The sequence below is a fragment of the Aedes aegypti genome, chromosome 2 (assembly GCF_002204515.2).
Source record: "Aedes aegypti strain LVP_AGWG chromosome 2, AaegL5.0 Primary Assembly, whole genome shotgun sequence".
Lineage (NCBI taxonomy): Eukaryota > Metazoa > Arthropoda > Insecta > Diptera > Culicidae > Aedes > Aedes aegypti.
In genome coordinates this window covers 426139962-426159232 of record NC_035108.1, presented here as the reverse complement: position 1 = coordinate 426159232, position 19271 = coordinate 426139962, and the positions used below count along the sequence as shown (strand labels likewise).

The following is a 19271-nucleotide window of genomic DNA, read 5'->3' as shown; positions in this document are numbered from 1 at the left end:
CGACAGGGCGACGGACTTTCGTGCCTGTTGTTCAATATTGCGCTTGAATGTGTCATGCGGAGAGCCGGACTTAACAGTAGAGGCACGATTTTCACGAGATCCGGACAATTTGTTTGCTTCGCGGACGACATGGATATTATTGGGAGAAGTTTAAAACGGTGGCAGATTTATTCACTCGCCTTAAACGCGAAGCAACAAGAGTCGGGCGAATGGTGAATGCATCGAAAACAAAGTATATATTGGTTGGCGGAACTGAGCGCGACAGGGTCCGCCTAGGAAGCAGTGTTACGATAGACGGGGTTACTTTCGAGGTGTTGGACGAGTTCGTATACCTGGGATCCTTGTTGACGGCAGACAACAACGTTAGTAGGGAAATACGAAGGTGCATCATCAGCGGAAGTCCTGCCTACTATGGGCTCCAGAAGAAACTGCGGTCAAGAAAGATTCACCCCCGCTCCAAATGCACGATGTACAGAACGCTCATAAGACCGGTAGTTCTCTATGGGCATGAGACGTGGACTATGCTCGAGGAGGACTTGCCAGCTCTTGGGGTTTTCTAACACCGAGTACTAAGGACGATCTTTGGCGGCGTGTAGGAGAACGGCGTGTGGCGGCGAAGGATGAACCACGAGCTCGCTCAACTCTACGGCGAACCCAGTATCGTGAAGGTGGCTAAAGCTGGAAGAATACGCTGGGCAGGGCATGTTGCAAGAATGCTGGACAACAACCCTGTAAAGATGATGTTCGCTAAAAATCCGGTCGGAACAAGACGACGTGGGGCGCAGCGAGCTAGGTGGATTGACCAGGTACACCAGGACCTGGAAAGCGTGGGTCGCAGTCGAGGATAGAGAGAAGCAGCCATGATGAACCGAGTGAATTGGCGAAATATTGTTGGCGAGGTTTTATCAAGATAATTGATTTAAAGCCAAATTTTCAACTAACGAATGAGTAATTAAGTAGTTCTCACCCGTTAAAAATACTTATTTCTAATGAAGAATGAATGATTTAAGTAATTCTATGATTACATAGCGCCTAACGTTTCTAAATTTTGTTAGTCTTGCACCTTTTTCCACAAAAACCCTTCTCGCGATCTTTTACACTGCCTTCAATATTTGTTAGTAATAAAACTAAACTTTTTCACAAAAATATTTTAAACATAAAAATTACGTGCAAACTTTGCGCAGGTATCGCAATTTAATTTCGAGGTTATTAATTTGTTACTTTTTTGACACAGGGAGAAGATGGATGGAGAAAACAAAAATTAATTGAATTATAAGCACTACATTAGTACAGCTATGTGCCGGCATGTGAGGTGCGACGAGTGCAATGAGTTGACAATTGTCGACTCGTTCTCATTTGATGACCATAAGTCGTCTCACGTCACTTGAGGTGAGAGCGACTCGACTCTACTCAAAGCCGCGCAGAATAAGCACAGTGTTTCTTCAAATATTTGTATAAAAAATATCGAGAAGGATGGTATAATTATAATATAAGCTGATTTATCTTGTGAGAACAATCGTTTATAAAATAGATGGATAATTTCTGATTCAAATTCAGTTCAAATTCAAAATCAGTGTGACTTATCATTTTGATGATACAACTCGAAACAATAGCCAATCTTCTAAAGTTTCATTATTGGTTGAAACAAAATCTGGCTTTCTCCTATAATCAATATTACAATACAGTTTCAAAGTGCAAACAATGTTGAACGGAAAATAAAATTCATTTAACCAAACATCTATTCAACAAACATTCGCCAAATAAATATCCATATGCAATTTATCGCACCCCCATTGATAAATGTTATCGAATTTGCACAAAATATGCACAATGTTTTTAGCAGTGATAAAAGTTTTATTGAAAAACGAAAATTGAGGGTTCCGGAACAGTTTATTTTGAAGGTTTCTAATTTACATAAGAGTCAGTTTTGTTTCGAAAACGGATTCTGTTTGTGAATAATCTTTGCGTTTTGTAAATATGTTTCAACATTTCAGACACGATAAATGAATTTACAGCTTGATTCCTTTCTTGTCGGCATCGGCGACGTATTTTGCGACGTATTTGTTGTCTGGATCGTACTTTGCCTTCAGCATGGTCCATTCCTCTGGCTTGTTCTCGGTCAGGAATTTGATGATCTTGGTGCTAGATGTTTGCTGCTTCTCGCTACACTTGGAGCAGTTGTTTTCCAGGGCATCAGGCAGGACACGCTTAAGTTCGTTACCTTCTGGCGTGCAAGCTCCAGTGTCCATCAGGCAGTTGAAGTAGTTCTTGAACAAACGGTCCGACTTCAGGATCTCATCGATGTCGATGCTGTCGTATTTGGTAGTGTACTTGTCGTCCTGTGGCCTCGCGGCAGCCACGGCAATCAGAGCCAGAGCAACGATGAAGAATTTCATTTTTGGATGGTTGTTTTGAACTGAAATGGTATTGATTGGTTAGTTTATAGTTCCTTAGTACCCTTTAAGAAAGACTCACCTTGTTCCTTGGAGCTGATCAGATTTGAACTATACTTCTATCAAACCAAACAGCTGCCTTATATAGTGGCAGATGTAGCGTTTGTTCTTAGCTGCACCCTGTGGGATGATTGTTCTTAATTTTGATGCTTGTGTGCAATGATAATATACGTTCAAGCGTCATCTATTTCTGCATAATATAAGAAGGATGATTACTCACGTAATAATCATGATCTGCAAGGTTCAAAATGATAACGACGAATGATATGAAGGAACTGATCAATGTCAATCCCCGAACGAGCTGTAGTTCGATGCCCGAGCACGACTGCTCTTATCAAATTTATTCGCTGTGATTTGCTAATTAGATTTTATAATTTTTTAAAAGTCCTTTAATTTTAAAGACCTTATTAAGCTTTAGGATAACAAACCTATTCTACAACTAAACTGGACGGGCCTGGGTCGGTCTAGAATCTTTTCGAAATGTAAATTGTCATAACTTGCATGATCATCGTGCCTGCCTCAAGGTTAAAGCAAATAAACATTCATCTGGTCACAAATCAGCTTCTGAAAGTACCTTAACCTCAATCTCACACATCTTAATCTATTCGCCAAGAAAGCATATAATGTGTTAGACCGCATAACACATCCAAAATAGTTTGATATGATTAACTTGGCATCGCTGCATTCACGCTGCATGCGATTGACATTGATCAGACCGTTCACACCGTTCGTCATTTGTATCGATTAAAAATTACAGATCAAGCTTTTCGGCAAGCTTTTTTCGCGAGCAAGCATCCTTCGTTTGTGATTCTGCAGAAAATGATGACGAAATGAACATGCTCATCTCCCAATGATCGGTTGTACCACAATTATCATTGCAATTGTAGGAACAATCATCCTACAGGATGGAGAACAGAACAAATCTGCAATCGATCGCTATATATAGCAGCTGCATGTTTCGATAGGAGTATAGTTCAAATCTACTCAGCTTCAACGAACAAGGTGGGTTATTCCTTAAGAGTGCATACGATTCCTTCTAAATTGTCAAAAGGATGATCGTTTACTAAACAAACTCTGTCTTTTCAGCTTAAAAAAACATTCAAAATGAAATTCTTCATCGTTGCTCTGGCCCTGATTGCCGTGGTTGCAGCTCAAGATGACAAGTACACCACCAAGTACGACAGTATCGATATAGATGAGATCCTGAAGTCGGATCGTTTGTTCAAGAACTACTTCAACTGCCTGATGGACACTGGAGCTTGCACGCCAGAAGGTAACGAACTGAAGCGCGTCCTGCCCGATGCCTTGGAGAACAACTGCTCCAAATGTAGCGAAAAGCAGCAAACATCCAGCACAAAGATCATCAAATTCCTGACGGAGAACAAGCCAGAGGCATGGACCATGCTGAAGGCCAAGTACGACCCCGATAACAAATACGTCGCGAAGTACGTCGCCGATGCTGACAAGGAAGGAATCAAGCTGTAAACTCATCTATCTGGTCCAAAATGGTGGTTCAATTGACAAAACGCAATGACCTCTACAAACTGAATCCGTTTTCGTTACTAACTGTCGCTTATGTTGATTGCAAATTGATGAAATAAATATTTCAAGAACGCTATTTTTTGTTTTTTTCAATCGCTTGAAACTACATTTCATTGTGTGGATTCCATCCTCGTAATAGGTCGGAATTTCAGCCAAAACATGTAAAAACATCTTTATATTTAAAACACTTGTGCGACAATTTCAAATGTCATAAGTGTTGGCCTTCCTTAGCCGAGTGGTTAGAGTCCGCGGCTACAAAGCAAAGCCAAGCCGTGAATAAGCAGTTATTTTAAACATACAATCAAATTTGTTCTATGGTTGTTATTCGATAATGCGAGATTGATTACCAACACGGATAAAGATTTCGAAAATTGCAAAGCAAAACCTAAAAAATTGTCATGAACGCGGTGAGCGATCATTGTCATATTCTGTTCAAAATTTGGGCACGTCCATTTCCGTCTAGCGCTTCGAAAATTCAAATTTCGCTTGTAGGGTAAACAGGTATAATACGCCCCCCCCTAAGGAAAAACTGCTCCATCGCAGTGGCAAATGCATTACTTCTATAGGTTTTGGTGTCAAAGTGTTATTTACTTAGTTGGTCCTGCTCTGCATGCAACTTTTTCTTGCGAGGTAGCTTCTAAAAAGAGTACAAGACGTTTTCTGTAAACGGTCCAAATCTTGACGTTTCAAAACAAACCGGGCAATATGCCCCTCCCGTAGAAAAAGTTCCGCAGCGTTGTAGAAATGTTTCCAAGGAGAATTCCACCACTTGCTTAGCTTAAAAGGGTCCATTAGCAGTCGTCTTCCGGTAAAAGTTTTTGTAATAAGTACAGTAGTAAAGGATGGGTTTCATTTACAACGAGGCTTGCTTATCGGTCCCAAAATTTTACGCCAAAAAGCTGATTTTCGATATTTTTGGTATTTCTATTGATTGTTTGGGGCCCAGATAACCGCAGCGGTAAAGGCGCAGCTATTCAGCAAGACCAAGCTGAGGGTCGTGGGTTCGAATCCCACCGGTCGAGGATCTTTTCGGGTTGGACATTTTCTCGACTTCCCAGGGCATAGTAGATGAGTTTACAGCTTGATCTTCGTACATGCCACACGATATACGCATGCAAAAATGGTCATTGGCACAGTAAGCTCTCAGTTAATAACTGTGGAAGTGCTCATAAGAACACAAAGCTGAGAAGCAGGCTCTGTCCCAGTGGGGACGTAATGCCAGAAAGAAGAAGATTGATTGTTTATACTTCCCAAAGATCTTAAATGCGCATCATCATTTTTTCGCGGATATTTAAGGTATGTAATCGTATTTACGTGTTAAAGAAGCCTCAATCGCTTGAAAATGAAGTGGGGCGTATTGCCCGGTTGGGGCGCACATTATACCAATTTACCCTATTGTTGTGCGATTTGACGTTCGAATCTCTGACATTTGGTCGAATGACGTTTTGTCGAATGGACATTTCGTCAAATGGACATTTGGTCGAAGAGAATTTAATTGATTTTAGAAGTGTAGGGTATTTGGTTGAAAGGACATTTAGTACAGAATTTAGTAGAATATGAGTTATTCAGATAATTGAACAGATTAATATTTTTTCCTTGCTACATTTAATACTTTAGGACATTTGGTCGAAAGTACATTACATTTGGCTTTAGGACATTTCGTTGAATGACAATTGGTCGAATGACGTTTGGACGAAGGACATTTGGACGAAAGTACATTTGGTCGAACGGACATTTAGTCGAATGGACATTTGGTCGAAGGGCTTTAGAATGCTTATTTTGGTCGAATGATGTTTAGTTGAACGGAAGTTGGGTTGAAAGCTTATTTTGGAATGGTTTATTGAAAGATCATTTGTTAAAATTGATATTTGTTTTACAAAGTTGATAAGATAGTGTATTATTTTGAATAATCTGAATCATTAACTGTTGTTTATGGCGAAGTGAATGCTAGGTTTCGGTAACTCTACTTACGGTCAATTGGCTTATTGTGACTTCCAGCTTAATAATATTCCTCAAGCAAATTTATGATTTTGTTGACAAAGTTGATGACCTCGAGTGAATAACAGAGTTTGCAGTAGAAGCTTTGGATTGCATTATTACAAATGAAAAATGTGCTTATTCTATGTACCGAGTAAGGGAAGACCAATTGACTGAGGTGACAAAAGTTGGCTTGTTTCCATTAAAGATCAGCTCATCTCGAAAAACAGAACATACCTGAACTAGAAAGCAGCATGAAACGTCAAAAACGCATGAGATAGATCAATAAGTTGGAAGAGCGTCCATCAAATTGAATATCAAAATTTTGCTAATCGCATATAGATTGTTAGTAAACTGGCTGATAATTTTTCAATTATTCAATCATTCTTATATAAGCGACAAAATGCTACTCTCGACGGTAGTCAGGCTAAACGTAAAACTTTCTTTCCATAGTATTTAGATTCGATCACAATTCTTTCCACGAAATGTCGATTCGACCAAATATCATATCTTTTTGTAGGCTTTAGGACATTTCGTCGAAAGACATTTGGTCGAATGACGTTTGGTCGAATGACATTTGGTCGAAAGTACATTTAGTCGAAGGGACATTTGGTCCAATGGACATTTGATCGAATGGCTTTAGAACGTCGAATGATGTTTAGTTGAACGGAAATTTGGTCGAAAGGTTATTTTGGTTATGGTTTATTGAAAGTTCATTTGGTAAAATTGATTATTGCATCTATGTTTTGCAAAGTTGGTAAAATAGTGTACTCTTTTGAATAATCTGAATTAAAAACTTGTGTCGAATAAAACATGAGACATTTTATTTCGAAATTTCATAAATCTATTTGTTTGTGATTTGCTACTTTGCCAATATCTAGGATCTCGATGATTATACATATTAACTTTTTAGAAGTAGTTTTTTTTATTAATTGACTGAAATGTTTAGCTCTAGTGAATTTATTATTCTTTTAAAATATCATCATTCTTTGAAGACTACTCAACTAGCTTCTTTATCGTAAATGATGTGTACATGATGATATTTTAAATTTATTATTCTTTTAAAATTTCATCGTTCTTCGTAATGAACTGATAATCCTCATCTGATGAAAGCATTTGGAAATAGTGCTCGGGATCTTTCTTTGAATTCCGAGTCATATAGTTCACGGACGTGGATTAGATTTTTGAATAGAATGGCAGGAACAAATTGCTTCAAAGAAAACCTTTATGACGAAGTGAATATTAATTATCGATAACTCTAATTATGGCCAATTGCCTTATTGTGACTTCCATCTTAATAACATTCTTCACAAAAATATATGGCTTTGCTGACGGTGTTCATGACCACGAGTGAATAACAGAGTTTGCGTTAGAATCTTTCATCAATTAAACGAGAAAGTTGTGCTTACTATGTATCGAGTAAGGGAGGACGAGTTGACTGTAGTGACTGTAGTAGCCTTACTTCCATTTAAGATCAGCTAATCGCTACTGAATAAAAAAGGAGCATGAAATGGCAAAAAACGCAAGAATAGGGTCCATTAAATTGAACAACAAAATTTTGCTAACCGCATATGGATTGTTTGTAGAATGGTCGATACTTGTTTCCCATTATTCAATTATCCTGCGTATGAGCGACAAAATGCTGTTGCAATTAAACCTTTTCGACCAAATGTCCATTCGACGAAATGTCCGTTCGACCAAATGTACTTTTGACCAAACGTCATTCGACTAAATGTCATTCGACTAAATGTCATTCGACTAAATGTCATTCGACCAAATGTCTTTCGACCAAATGTCATAGATTCAACTTCGAGTGAATAACAAAGATTGCGGTAGGAGGATTGTATGATTACGATGAAAGCAATGAGAAACAGTTTGATCGAAAATAACTAAACATGAAAATTATGCTTATTCTGAATGTTGGGTAAGGTAAGACGAGTTTGTTGAAGTGACAAAAGTCAGCTTACTTCAATTTGGGATCAACTCTTTTCGACTCAAAAAACAAGGCTGAATGAATAAGCAGTACAAAACGCCAATAATTCAAAGGGTCGAGCTATATGAGGGGAGATTATGGTTCTTCAAATTTAATATTAAAATTTTGCTAATTGCATATCCATTGTTGGTAAAATAGCTACTACTTTTTCAGATATTCAATTACTCTGTGTATTAGCGACAAAATGTTACTCTGGACGGTAATCGAATTGAACGTAAAATTTTGTATCCATACTATTGAGACTCGATCAAATGTCTTTCGATTAAATTTCGGTTCGACAAAATGTAATATCCTTTCTATTGCAATCAGACGTTTTTGACCAAATGTCTATTCGACGACAAGTCCCTTCGTCCAAACGTACTTTCGACTAAACGTCATTCGACGAAATGTCAAATGTCTTTCGAGAACAACATGATAGAGTGCAAGAAGTCAGCTTTGTTGTACTTCTGAAAATTCTTTTGAAGTTTCTTGCAGACATCTCTCCTCATCTCTCCTGAACCGGTACACAGAATAAACTTGACTATCTTGTTCGATGATTATGATTGAATTATTTATTAACTTATTATCAATCGATTGCATCGAAGCCTCAAGGAATGTAATTTAACTGAAAGTCACAATAAACTGATTCACCATGAGTAAGACAATGACAATTCGAGGTGACCAAATAGTTCTATGCCCAACCGTTTTATGTCTGGTTCCCACATATAAAATTATCCAGCCCAAAGACCAAAGGCTTTAAGACTTAAAACTCAGAAATATTACTAGCATTTACACTGAATTGCTGTCATTGAATAAAGATTAGCAATTATGTACAAAGAACGATGTAATTTTTAAGGAATAATAAATTCTATAAAGCTTGTAACTTTAATAACTAAGCAATAAAGGCCTTTTTTCCAAGAATGATGATTTTCTGGAGCACGCCAATAGCATCAGGACGAATTGTAAACTTCAGTTAATTACATTAGAGTTATACACATGCTTTACAGGGATTATGTACACATATAAGGTGAAACATCTCGGAATCCATAGATAGCCGGCACAATGGCCGACTTGTGCCCCTACTCACGTTTTCAAAGGCACTTAACTGGAGAAATAGGTGACAAACGTTTCTGATCTTCTTATTTCAAGCTTTCTGCCAGTGTGCAAAGCCAAAATAAAAAGTGTACTGTTGTTGGATGCTTTCTTCGCGAGATTTATGCCTTTGAAGTTTTAGTATAATCTTATAAGTTTATTCCAAACTGTTTCACCTTAAAAGATTATCGCACAGAAATAAACACAGTAGCAATTGACTCGACACAAACACATTACAAATAGAGGAAATACAATGAAGTCAAACCAGTAGATACACCTCGATTAACAGAATTTAATTAGTTATCGACGAGTGAAAAGTGTTTTACAAAAAATGTAGGAGAAATAAAGTAGAGTGTAGGTGTTAGACGTGCAATACTAGATTACCATGCCGTAAGTTGATTTTTGACGCAAATCACAAAAAAACTAACTTATATAAATAATTTTCATAACATTCCGATATGCATAGACAACAGTACAGGCTAAAAGTTTGTAGACAGTGACGAATAATGCTTTGTTAGGAGATGTTTTTTATTTTTAGTTTATTATTTTTTATGTAAAACGTTTGGTCCCTCCTTTTTCCTATGAATGTACAAAAATTTCCATTTACTGCTATATCTTTCAATAAAATACAGATCCCCTGATGAAGATTCAAATCGGAATCGAAACGTTGGAGCGAGTATAATTGTTTCGTGAATCATTTATTCATACTGCTAGTCAGAAAATACCAACAATAACGAATCCAGGCGAAATCAACAAATAACCTGCCATGGGCTGTTCATGCTTTTGCGAGGAAAGTGAATATGCTTCCAGAGTCGAAAGGGTCTATGAATTTGGATTACTTAGATATTACGTAAATGAGTTTGTGTCCATTGGCATATAGTACACAACACTAAAGACGGCCTTACAGTAAAGGTCAAAATACGCATGTCTGAAAAATTATAACTCTAGTGCAATTTATTTATTGGTATTCCACTAAACAGATCGAAGACTTATTATCGAAGATTAATACAAAAGTGCGGAAAATAGAGAAAGTTTCGAGTGTTAGGAAAACCAATCCGACAAGACCAAAACCAATTAAAGCTATATCGATTATGGTAGGTAATTGTTATTCTTAAATACGATAAGATTTGTAGAGACCATAGAATATGAGGTTGTTCTAGGGCAGATAAAAAATACGTCGAACGTCTACTGGACTCTCCACCGATATAGCAAATTAATGAAAAAAAAAAACAGAAGTTCAGAGTTTATAAGGAGTTTATTTCAACGGTTTAGAACGGAAACGGACTAGATCAACTAATTTACAATTTGATTCCATCCTTGTCGGCATCAGCCACATATTTCTGGACGTACTTGTTATCGGGGTCGTACTTGGCCTTCAGCATGGTCCATTCCTCTGGCTTGTTCTCGGTCAGGAATTTGATGATCTTGGTGCTAGATGTTTGCTGCTTCTCGCTACACTTGGAGCAGTTGTTCTCCAGGGAATCGGGCAGGACGCGCTTCAGTTCGTTACCTTCCGGAGTGCAAGCTCCAGTGTCCATCAGGCAGTTGAAGTAGTTCTTGAACAAACGGTCCGACTTCAGGATCTCATCAATATCGATGCTGTCGTACTTGGTGGTGTACTTGTCCTCCTGAGGCCTTGCGGCAGCCACGGCGAACAAAGCCAGCACAACGATGAAGAATTTCATTTTTGATGATTGTTTTATGCTAAAACAATAATATTCGGTAAGTTAAAAGTTTTAATGGAAATCAGTTCAGAAAGTTTTACTAAGGTAGAAATGCATCCTTCGTTACAACTCACCTTGTTTCCAAAAGCTGAGTTGATTTGAACTATGCTTCCATCAAAACATTCAACCGCTATATATAGTAGCAGCTGTCTAGTTTCTTCTGTTCTCCATCCTGCAGATTTTTTTTTATCATACGTTGTTCTGCCTCGTGAATCATGTTGGAGATATTGTTGATACCGGCACAATCGATCGTAGGGGGATGAAACCGTTCAAGTCGTCATCAATTTCTGCAGCATCAGAATGGAACGAAAATTGCTCGCGAAAAAGCTTTCCGAAAAGCTTGTTCATCCCCCTTCGTTCGGTTGTAGCGTGGTGAAAAAATATATTTCCCACATGATTCTCAATGCAGAGCAATGTGCGTTAGAAAAAAATATCCCGCGGGATGGAGAACAGAAGAATCCTGCTACCTGCCAGTATATATAGTGGTTGTATGTTTTGAATGGAGCATAGTTCAAATCTGCTCGGCTTCAAGGAACAAGGTGAGTCCTTCTTAAAGGGTTCTACCTTTTAAGACTTCCTGAAAGGGTATAGGACTATCTATTCAACATTTACTATCGTTACAGCTCAAAACAAACATTTCAAAATGAAATTCTTCATCGTCGCTTTGGTCCTGATCGCCGTTGCTGCTGCGAGGCCTCAGGAGGACAAGTACACCACCAAGTACGACAGCATCGATATTGATGAGATCCTGAAGTCGGATCGTTTGTTCAAGAACTACTTCAACTGTCTTATGGACACCGGAGCTTGCACTCCAGAAGGAAACGAACTGAAGCGTGTCCTGCCCGATTCCTTGGAGAACAACTGCTCCAAGTGTAGCGAGAAGCAGCAAACATCCAGCACCAAGATCATCAAATTCCTGACCGAGAACAAGCCAGAGGAATGGACCATGCTGAAGGCCAAGTACGATCCCGATAACAAGTACGTCCAGAAATATGTGGCTGATGCCGACAAGGATGGAATCAAGCTGTAAAGTCATCAAACTAGTCTGAAATTTCAAAAAATATTAACAAAACGCTTAGAATTTTCACAAACTGAATCCGTTTTCGTTACAACCCGTCGATGATGCAAATTGAAAATCATTAAAATAAACTTTCAAGAATGCCAAATTTTACATATTTATTTCTAATAATGATGTCCATGTTTCGCTCTCATTGTCGCTTCATTGGGTTTTGTTCATGTTCGAGCTGTTCAATAATCAACATTGTATGCAGAAACTGCTATTCATTCAAGAAATTTGCGAATCCGATCGTGTCTTCCCAGCACAGTAAAAATGCATGGTTGAGAAGTCCCGAAGAGAAAAACCGATTACGTTACATGAAACCGTATCAGAGTGTACATGAATTGAATCTATCAGGTGTACGCACAGGCCTATCGATCGCAAGGTTCTTGGTTTGTTTTCAGGTTACCGCGAGATCGTTTTTTGTTTTCATAAGGTAAATTTATGAATTTCAACCCGATTTCTTGTGGCGAATTTTGATAAGGGATTCCTATGTATTTCGATAGTCCATTTGCCTAAGTGTATGGTGGAAATAAGACAACAGAGCGACGCTGAAAATAAAATCTCTCACATCTCTCACTGTTGTTCGTAGGCACGCTTAGGAGAGACAAATTACTGTACCGTGGAGGGGGGTGACAATGGGTCTAAGGGGTGAGATTGGGTCAAAACGGGAAAATATGGTTTATGAAATATTTCAGCCAATAACGCTGATATTACTTTAACAAAAACACAAGTCTACCGTTTTGACGTTTTACAGTACACACTTTTCTTCATTGGGATGTGTTTATTCTTCAATTAATTATTAGTATTTCCATCTTATTGAAACATATCGCGGAAATACAAGAGAGCTATTGGATCTAGATAATATCGGAATTATGACGTCAACAACTTGCCAAACTGCCTTAAATCTATTGATCGCGGAATGCTGCACCGAAAATCAACTATATGCAAAGGATTAAAATAATCACGATTTTAGTACACCTTTGGGGAAATTGAATAGGCTATGGCAATAAAGATAAGACTTTGAAGGAAAAACACAAGAAAATTTATGAAAACTTGATGACAAATGCTAATTTGTTATACTTTTTGCACATAGCTTTTAAATTTTTTGGAGTAATCGTAATTTTAAATGAATTAATCACACTCGTGAAATATCTAAGATGTCTTTTCGTCTTATTGTTTTTGATTAATTATTAATCATCAATGTTTTTGTTGTGAATAGTTTTGCAATCATTTTCTCATAAACAAATTATTACAATGACCCAATGTCTCCCCATCCAAGGGGTGAGATTGGGTCATTTTTTATTTACTTGTAGTGCCGTGGAGAGTAAATATTTTTCATTACATTTTTAGACAGCTGTTAAAACACCATCAAAGAACATTCACACCAAATTTGTAGTTTATTGGAATTCAATTGCGATGATTTTAATTAATTAATAATTCGCACATATCCTTTTTTGACTTATTCTCACCCCCAACGACGCTACTCTTAATACTTTTAGCTGGTATATCTTACAAAAAGAAAATTATTCAAAGACTCCGTGTTGGTATTAATGTTGTTCATAATCCGAAAGAATCTTATTAACCTTGTAAATCTGAAGACTTATAGTCAAAGGTAGTATGCTGATTTTGAATGAGCCTTCAGAGGAATAAGATAAATCGTCCCTAAATGATGCAACTAGATAAGGTAGCGTCCGTTAATTACGTACGAGATTATGGGTTGAGGACCCGTAACGCGGGTAGATTACCTTTACGAGGTGCGTTACAGGGTAAGATCTACCATATTGTACTCTTGTTGTATCTGTTCTTGTGAATACTTGTAAGTTACGGTCGGAAGAGTAGAAGAGAGTAACAAGCCACTAAGACCCACCTATTTGTCCTAGATGAGGAGGAGGTCGAAGTGGAAAAATGGCTCAATCAGCAACGGAGGTTGGTTTCAACTCATGAGACAATTTCTTTCCGAGTTCAAAAGTTTATCATTCGATATCTAGGAGGGAAACGATTCCGAATCAGTGGAGTAGCAGACCACTTAACTTCTAAAATAAGCTTTTTGTTACAAGGAATCTAAATGTCTCATGCGATGAAACCTGTTCACAGTTTCAAGAAACGACTTTGAAGCTTATAAGTAGAAGCAATAATTTGATACGCTTGAGTACCAATGCATGGTCAAAATCAGTATCATTCAACCAGCTTAGTGGCCGAACCTGATTAAGGGGCGCGCTTTTGAGAGTTTAATGGTGACAAACTGTTTTCTCCAAAAGGTATAAATGATATTTGTATAAAAAACGACTACTTCATTTTTTCTCAATAGTAATGGAGCAGAACGACATGCACTAAACAAAGGACACAGGCATACCACAAAAGATCAAAGAAAACTGATCGCAGTGCTTCATCTCGAACAGGAACAGAAAAATGGGTTGAGGAAGGGTTTGCAATTTCTTACGTGTCATAAACATTATTTTTATTTTCATACACAAATTCTTTATACAGCGAGAGGTGGAAATAAAAAAAAGTAATGATTAAACAGCTCTTAACTCGAAATTTTAATTTCCGAGCTCAATATGTTACAAAAAAAAATATTTCAAGTTGTTTTGCAGCATATTCAGCTTTTCCATGGTATTTTAATTGTGGCCCAAAAACGAAGTAGGTTCATACTTATCATTCCATAGTGAAAACTCATTCTTGAAACCTTAGTAAAGGGAATTGAACAATTCAATCCGACAGATGGGAGAAGAGATATCCATGAATACGTTTGCTTCTGTTTCGCTACATATGTTATTATAGTCCAGAATACTTCTGCAAAAATCTCAAACAAAATGTGCTCAAAATGGATTTGTTTCTTCAGGTACTTCCTTTGTTATGTTTTATGAGAAATGAGTTTTCACTATGGAATGATAAATCTGTGCTTACATTAGAGTACTAACGCGTTTGGAACATTTTTTAAAATTTCTCCATGGTAAGTTCAATATAAATTTACATCGTCTTAGGGCCACCTTAAAATCACCACCGAGAGTGCTGAAAATTTCACACAACACTATTTTTGTTGTAAAGAAGGTAAGAATGGTATGGAAGCTTGGATTTTCAAACCTTTTCTGAATTTTGAACTACCCTAATATGACAAAGATTTACACAAATTTTGTCACACAATATTTTTAATATTTTTGAAGTCTATATACAAAATTGCTTGTAAAGTATATTTCGAGAGTAAGAATTCCTTTGCGTAACATGAATTTCATTTATGTAATGATTATGTTCACGTATAATTTTATTTACTTGAAACCTTACAATTTTGACTCGGAAACAGTTTTTTTTTATAATCATCTCGCAATGTTGAGACTGAACAACTTTCTTCCTTGAAATCGATATTTCCGCCAATCCTTCGAAGCACGCATAACCGCGTCTCGATCTGTTTAGTGCACTTCACAAAGCACCAGTCAATTGATTTCAACGGTAGCGTTGACCTTGAACTGATTGGTCCAAACAAGTGCGAAAAATATCATTTCAGCCCACGATATGAAGAACATGCGAAAGGAAGTAGCGCAAAAAAAAAAACTGAACTCGCATTGCATCGGAACAAACGAAGATGCGAATCACAGATAATCAGGTATATAAATATGAAAAATAAGAACGAACAAACGTTTAATGGTAGTGAAATGCGTAAATATTTTGATCGATCTTTTACGGACTCAGATTTCATTGCGTAACGAATGTTGATTCGTTTTGAATAACTAACCGTTGCAATAATTTCGTAATAATTGGATGCATTTACTTTCTGGCTGTGAATGCACTGTGACGTCATTATTCTTCATCAAATTTTGCCAATCATTCTACATGCATATAGCCAAACTGAAGATTTCGTCACGTTTTTTTTCTTCATACTACATACTTGGTGTTGATTCTGCTGTACGGATCGATGACGATAACAGTGGTTTCCTCTCCATTCGATCTTATGTAGTGTGCAATGTAATTTTCGGCGAATTTTTCCCCTTGCGATAAAAAATCTACCACGGGATGAAGAACAGACGATACCTACTTGTATATATAGCCTCGGTCAAGATTGACAAGAGTACAGTTGAAATCAGTTCAGCTTCAAGATTAAATGTGAGGCATTAGAATTCTTCAGTGGACTTAGAGAAGAATCATCTAACTAATATTTACATTTACAATCGTTACAGCTCAAAACAAACATTTTTTTTTTTTTTTTTTTTTTTTTTTTTTTTTTTTTTTTTTTTTTTTTTTTTTTTTTTTTTTTTTTTGTTTAGAGAGACTTTACCCAGAAGGGGCATTCGTCTCTATTGAATACTTTATTTGAAAAATAAACATTAGTAACTGTTACATATTATATGCACTTGAAAATTCCTATCTTTTTCGTAAAGCTAATGAGTTTGGTTTCGGTCGTTTTTTCGTTCTGAAGAATTCTTCGTAGCTCGTTACTAATTCCTAGTTCTCGACGCGCCGCGTTGTACGACTGGCATGATGCCAGTACATGATGAACGGACAGGTAGCGGTCACAGAGAGTGCATTTTTCACGAGGATTTTTCTCAAAGAGGTAGCGTTTCGTGAACCAGGCGTGACCAATACGAAGTCTAGTCAAGACTATTTGCTCCTTGCGGTTTGATCGGTCAATCCATCTTCCAACATTCGGTTTAACTATCTTCAAATTATTCCGAGGCGCTTGGTCCCAGGCTGATTGATGTGCACGCCAGATTTCTCGTGTAACCCATACTTTTATGTCTTGCGCTGGTACATCTTCTTCTCCAACTGGTTTGTGTCTGCCGCAGTTTGCTGCACTGTCCGCTTCTTCATTTCCTGGAATCCTAGAGTGACCCGGTATCCAGCAGAACCTCAAGTCTTTGTCTTCAATAACTTTTTCGATTTTTTGTATGTACGAATTTCTTGATTTCCCTGACTCCAACGCTTGAAGGGAGCTGGCTGAGTCACTGAAAATTACAGACCTGGTTTTAGCACGATGAGCTGCATGGGCCAAAGCTGCAGCTTCCGCCGTGAACACTGAACATTGTTCAGGAAGACTTTGTTCAATTCTAATGCCAGGTCCAATAACTCCATACCCCACTTTTCCTTCTGCAAGTGATCCATCTGTGTACCAATGGTCAAAGTTTTCATAATTTTCCGAAACTATTCGGCGGAAAATATCCTGTGCCAGATGAGGTGTTTGTCCAGCTCTGATTTTTGATTTTACAGTCCAGTCTATAAAAGGTTTTTTCTTGTTCCACGCTCTGTGGAACATTGTATGCAGTTTACTTAATTTTGGCAATGGTTTTCCTGTTAGCGTCTGGAATAAAGTATCGGCTTTGACCCATAGATTGCTAGTTCCGCTTGCAGATTTTTCAAGAGTTGCACACGCTTTTTTGATGATTGTCAGTGTTGCTGCGTGCTGAAATGGGAGGCATCCACTTTCCACCATCAGAGAAAGTATTGGAGATGTTTTTAGAGCACCAGATGCTGTTCTGACAACTTGATTGTATACGGGAGAAAGTTTTTCTATATTTACATTTCCTAATAGTTCCATTCCGTAAAAAAGTTTCGAAATTACAATCGAGTTTCCAATATACAGCAATGTTTTCCGATCCGCACCTTTCGATATAGCTTTGAGTAGGTTTAGTCGACTTCCGCATTCTTCTTTTACGTGCTTCGTATATGCATTGAAGGTGCATTTCCGGTCAAATAGCACTCCAAGGATTCTTGTTACCTTCGGTTTATCTAGCTCATTGTCGTTTAGAATGATTTTGGCGCCCTCAAGATGCCATCTACGGTGACGCTTTAGTTTTCAGCAGTGCATTGTGGATGATTTAGAAGAAGATAAGTCGAACCCGATATCTGTAGCCCATTTGTCTACTAGATTAACCGCTTTTTGGAGTCGTTTTCTCAGGTAACTGACGCGTTTTCCTGCAGCCACTAGGATTATATCGTCTGCGTACAGAAAGACTTGCACATTCTTTGGAACGATAGAAAACACCGAGTTCATAGCCAATAAGAACAGGGAAACTGATAATACAGACCCTTGAGGAACTCCATTTTCCAGGTGTTTAGACTTTGATAGGGCGCCTGCAAAACTAACCCTGGCTGATCGGTGCTGAAGAAAATTGTTGAGGAATTTGTTCATGTTTGTTCCAAGATTGTTCTCGATGATAGTATCTAAGATGTTTCTGTGCCAAACTTTATCGTAAGCCTTCTTAATGTCAAGGGTGACGACTTCGCAGTGTTCTCCTTTCTTCGCCGCTTCCGTGATGAATTCATCTAGTTCGGCGAAATAGCAAGTAGTGCCTTTTCCTTTGCGGAACGCGAACTGACGCGGGTGGAGTCTTTTGTTGAACTCAAAGAAATCCATCAAGCGGCGGTTTACCATCCTTTCCATTGTCTTGGCCATGCAACTAGTCAGTGAAATGGGGCGAAAACCATTAGCACCATTTGCAGATTCTCCCGGTTTTGGAATTGGAATAATAATGCTCTCCTTCCATGTCAATGGGATATCCCCAGTCATCCAGATATGGTTGAAGGCTTCGAGGAGGGTTAGTTTACAGTGAAAAGGCAGATGTTTTATCATGGGATAACCTATGTTGTCCACGCCCGTTGAAGTTCCATTTGCGCTTTCAAGAGCTTGAAAAAGTTCTTGAATGGAGAACTTTTGGTCCATAGGAGAGACGTTGTTTGAAATGAGATTAAGTGGGGTACCTTCTCTTAACAGTTTCTTCCGCAAGAACTCCTCGGAGTATCCTTCATTAGCCGACGTAGAAGCGAAAAATTCTACAAGAAAGTCGGCTATAGCAGTAGGGTTGCTATTGTGTTCTCCGTTGATTATCATTCCTAGTTTATTAGTGCGCCTCTTACCACTGAGTTTGTTAAAGCTTTGCCATAGCTGTGAAGTACTAGACTTAGTTGTGAATATTTCCTGAAAACTTGTCCAGGAATTCGTTTTGGCTTCCTCGATCATTCTTCTCGCTTCCCGCTTAGCCTCGTTGAACTGTTGTTTGGCTGCTTCTTTACCAGGACTGTCGTCTTTCAGCTTTCGCAGTTTTCGCAGGGCTTTTCTTCGGTTTTTCACAACTTGCTTAACTTCATCGTTCCACCAAATTTGTCGTTTCTTCCCGGGCATACCTTTAGTTCTGGGAATGGACTCCAATGCTGCTTCGTGAATGGCCTGTGTAATTTCTTCTATAGAGGTGACGGTGTTTGGAGGGATTTTATTAGCCACTATTGTTTCAAATTTTCCCCAGTCAGCATCCTTGTAAATCCATCTTTTCGTATATTGGATGGTCGGGAGCGGATTGTTCAATTGAATTGAAATTGGGAAATGATCACTTCCATGTAAGTCGTCGTCGCAGATCCAAGAAAACTTGGATGCGAGACAATTAGAGAAAAACGAGACGTCGATTGCAGAAAACGTCCCCGAAGAAGCATGATAGTGCGTTGGTGAACCGTTGTTGAGTGATATG

The 19271-nt window shown here is 38.1% G+C and overlaps 4 protein-coding genes across 5 annotated transcripts; 2 read left to right on the top strand and 2 right to left on the bottom strand.

The window, feature by feature from the left end:
- Positions 1–1871: 1871 nt before the first annotated feature.
- On the bottom strand, positions 1872–2565 carry LOC5573155 (ejaculatory bulb-specific protein 3). Its single transcript, XM_001660721.2, has 2 exons — positions 2476–2565; positions 1872–2416 (listed from the first exon to the last, which is right to left on the bottom strand). The coding sequence occupies exon 2, from the start codon at positions 2394–2396 to the stop codon at positions 2010–2012; it is 387 nt and encodes a 128-aa protein (XP_001660771.1). The 5' UTR covers positions 2397–2416; positions 2476–2565; the 3' UTR covers positions 1872–2009.
- Positions 2566–3436: 871 nt separating this feature from the next.
- Positions 3437–4071, top strand: LOC5573154 (ejaculatory bulb-specific protein 3). Its single transcript, XM_001660720.2, has 2 exons — positions 3437–3455; positions 3540–4071. The coding sequence occupies exon 2, from the start codon at positions 3558–3560 to the stop codon at positions 3936–3938; it is 381 nt and encodes a 126-aa protein (XP_001660770.1). The 5' UTR covers positions 3437–3455; positions 3540–3557; the 3' UTR covers positions 3939–4071.
- A 6201-nt stretch (positions 4072–10272) lies between these two features.
- On the bottom strand, positions 10273–10944 carry LOC5573153 (ejaculatory bulb-specific protein 3). 2 transcript variants are annotated; one of them, XM_001660719.2, is made up of 2 exons: positions 10835–10944; positions 10273–10740 (listed from the first exon to the last, which is right to left on the bottom strand). In XM_001660719.2, the coding sequence occupies exon 2, from the start codon at positions 10719–10721 to the stop codon at positions 10335–10337; it is 387 nt and encodes a 128-aa protein (XP_001660769.1). In that variant the 5' UTR covers positions 10722–10740; positions 10835–10944; the 3' UTR covers positions 10273–10334. The 2 variants fall into 2 exon arrangements, with proteins under 2 accessions (XP_001660769.1, XP_021703265.1); XM_021847573.1 differs by lacking the exon at positions 10835–10944 and adding an exon at positions 10802–10821.
- Positions 10945–11169: 225 nt separating this feature from the next.
- Positions 11170–11931, top strand: LOC5573152 (ejaculatory bulb-specific protein 3). Its single transcript, XM_001660718.2, has 2 exons — positions 11170–11299; positions 11384–11931. The coding sequence occupies exons 1-2, from the start codon at positions 11260–11262 to the stop codon at positions 11788–11790; spliced, it is 447 nt and encodes a 148-aa protein (XP_001660768.2). The 5' UTR covers positions 11170–11259; the 3' UTR covers positions 11791–11931.
- The last annotated feature ends 7340 nt before the right edge of the window (positions 11932–19271 follow it).

Coding starts and splice junctions, on each gene's coding strand:
- LOC5573155 (XM_001660721.2), bottom strand. CDS start 2,396: ATGAAATTCTTCATCGTTGCTCTGGCTCTGATTGCCGTGGCTGCCGCG.
- LOC5573154 (XM_001660720.2), top strand. CDS start 3,558: ATGAAATTCTTCATCGTTGCTCTGGCCCTGATTGCCGTGGTTGCAGCT.
- LOC5573152 (XM_001660718.2), top strand. CDS start 11,260: ATGGAGCATAGTTCAAATCTGCTCGGCTTCAAGGAACAAG. Junction 11,300..11,383: donor GCTCGGCTTCAAGGAACAAG/GTGAGTCCTTCT, acceptor CTATCGTTACAG/CTCAAAACAAACATTTCAAA.
- LOC5573153 (XM_001660719.2), bottom strand. CDS start 10,721: ATGAAATTCTTCATCGTTGTGCTGGCTTTGTTCGCCGTGGCTGCCGCA.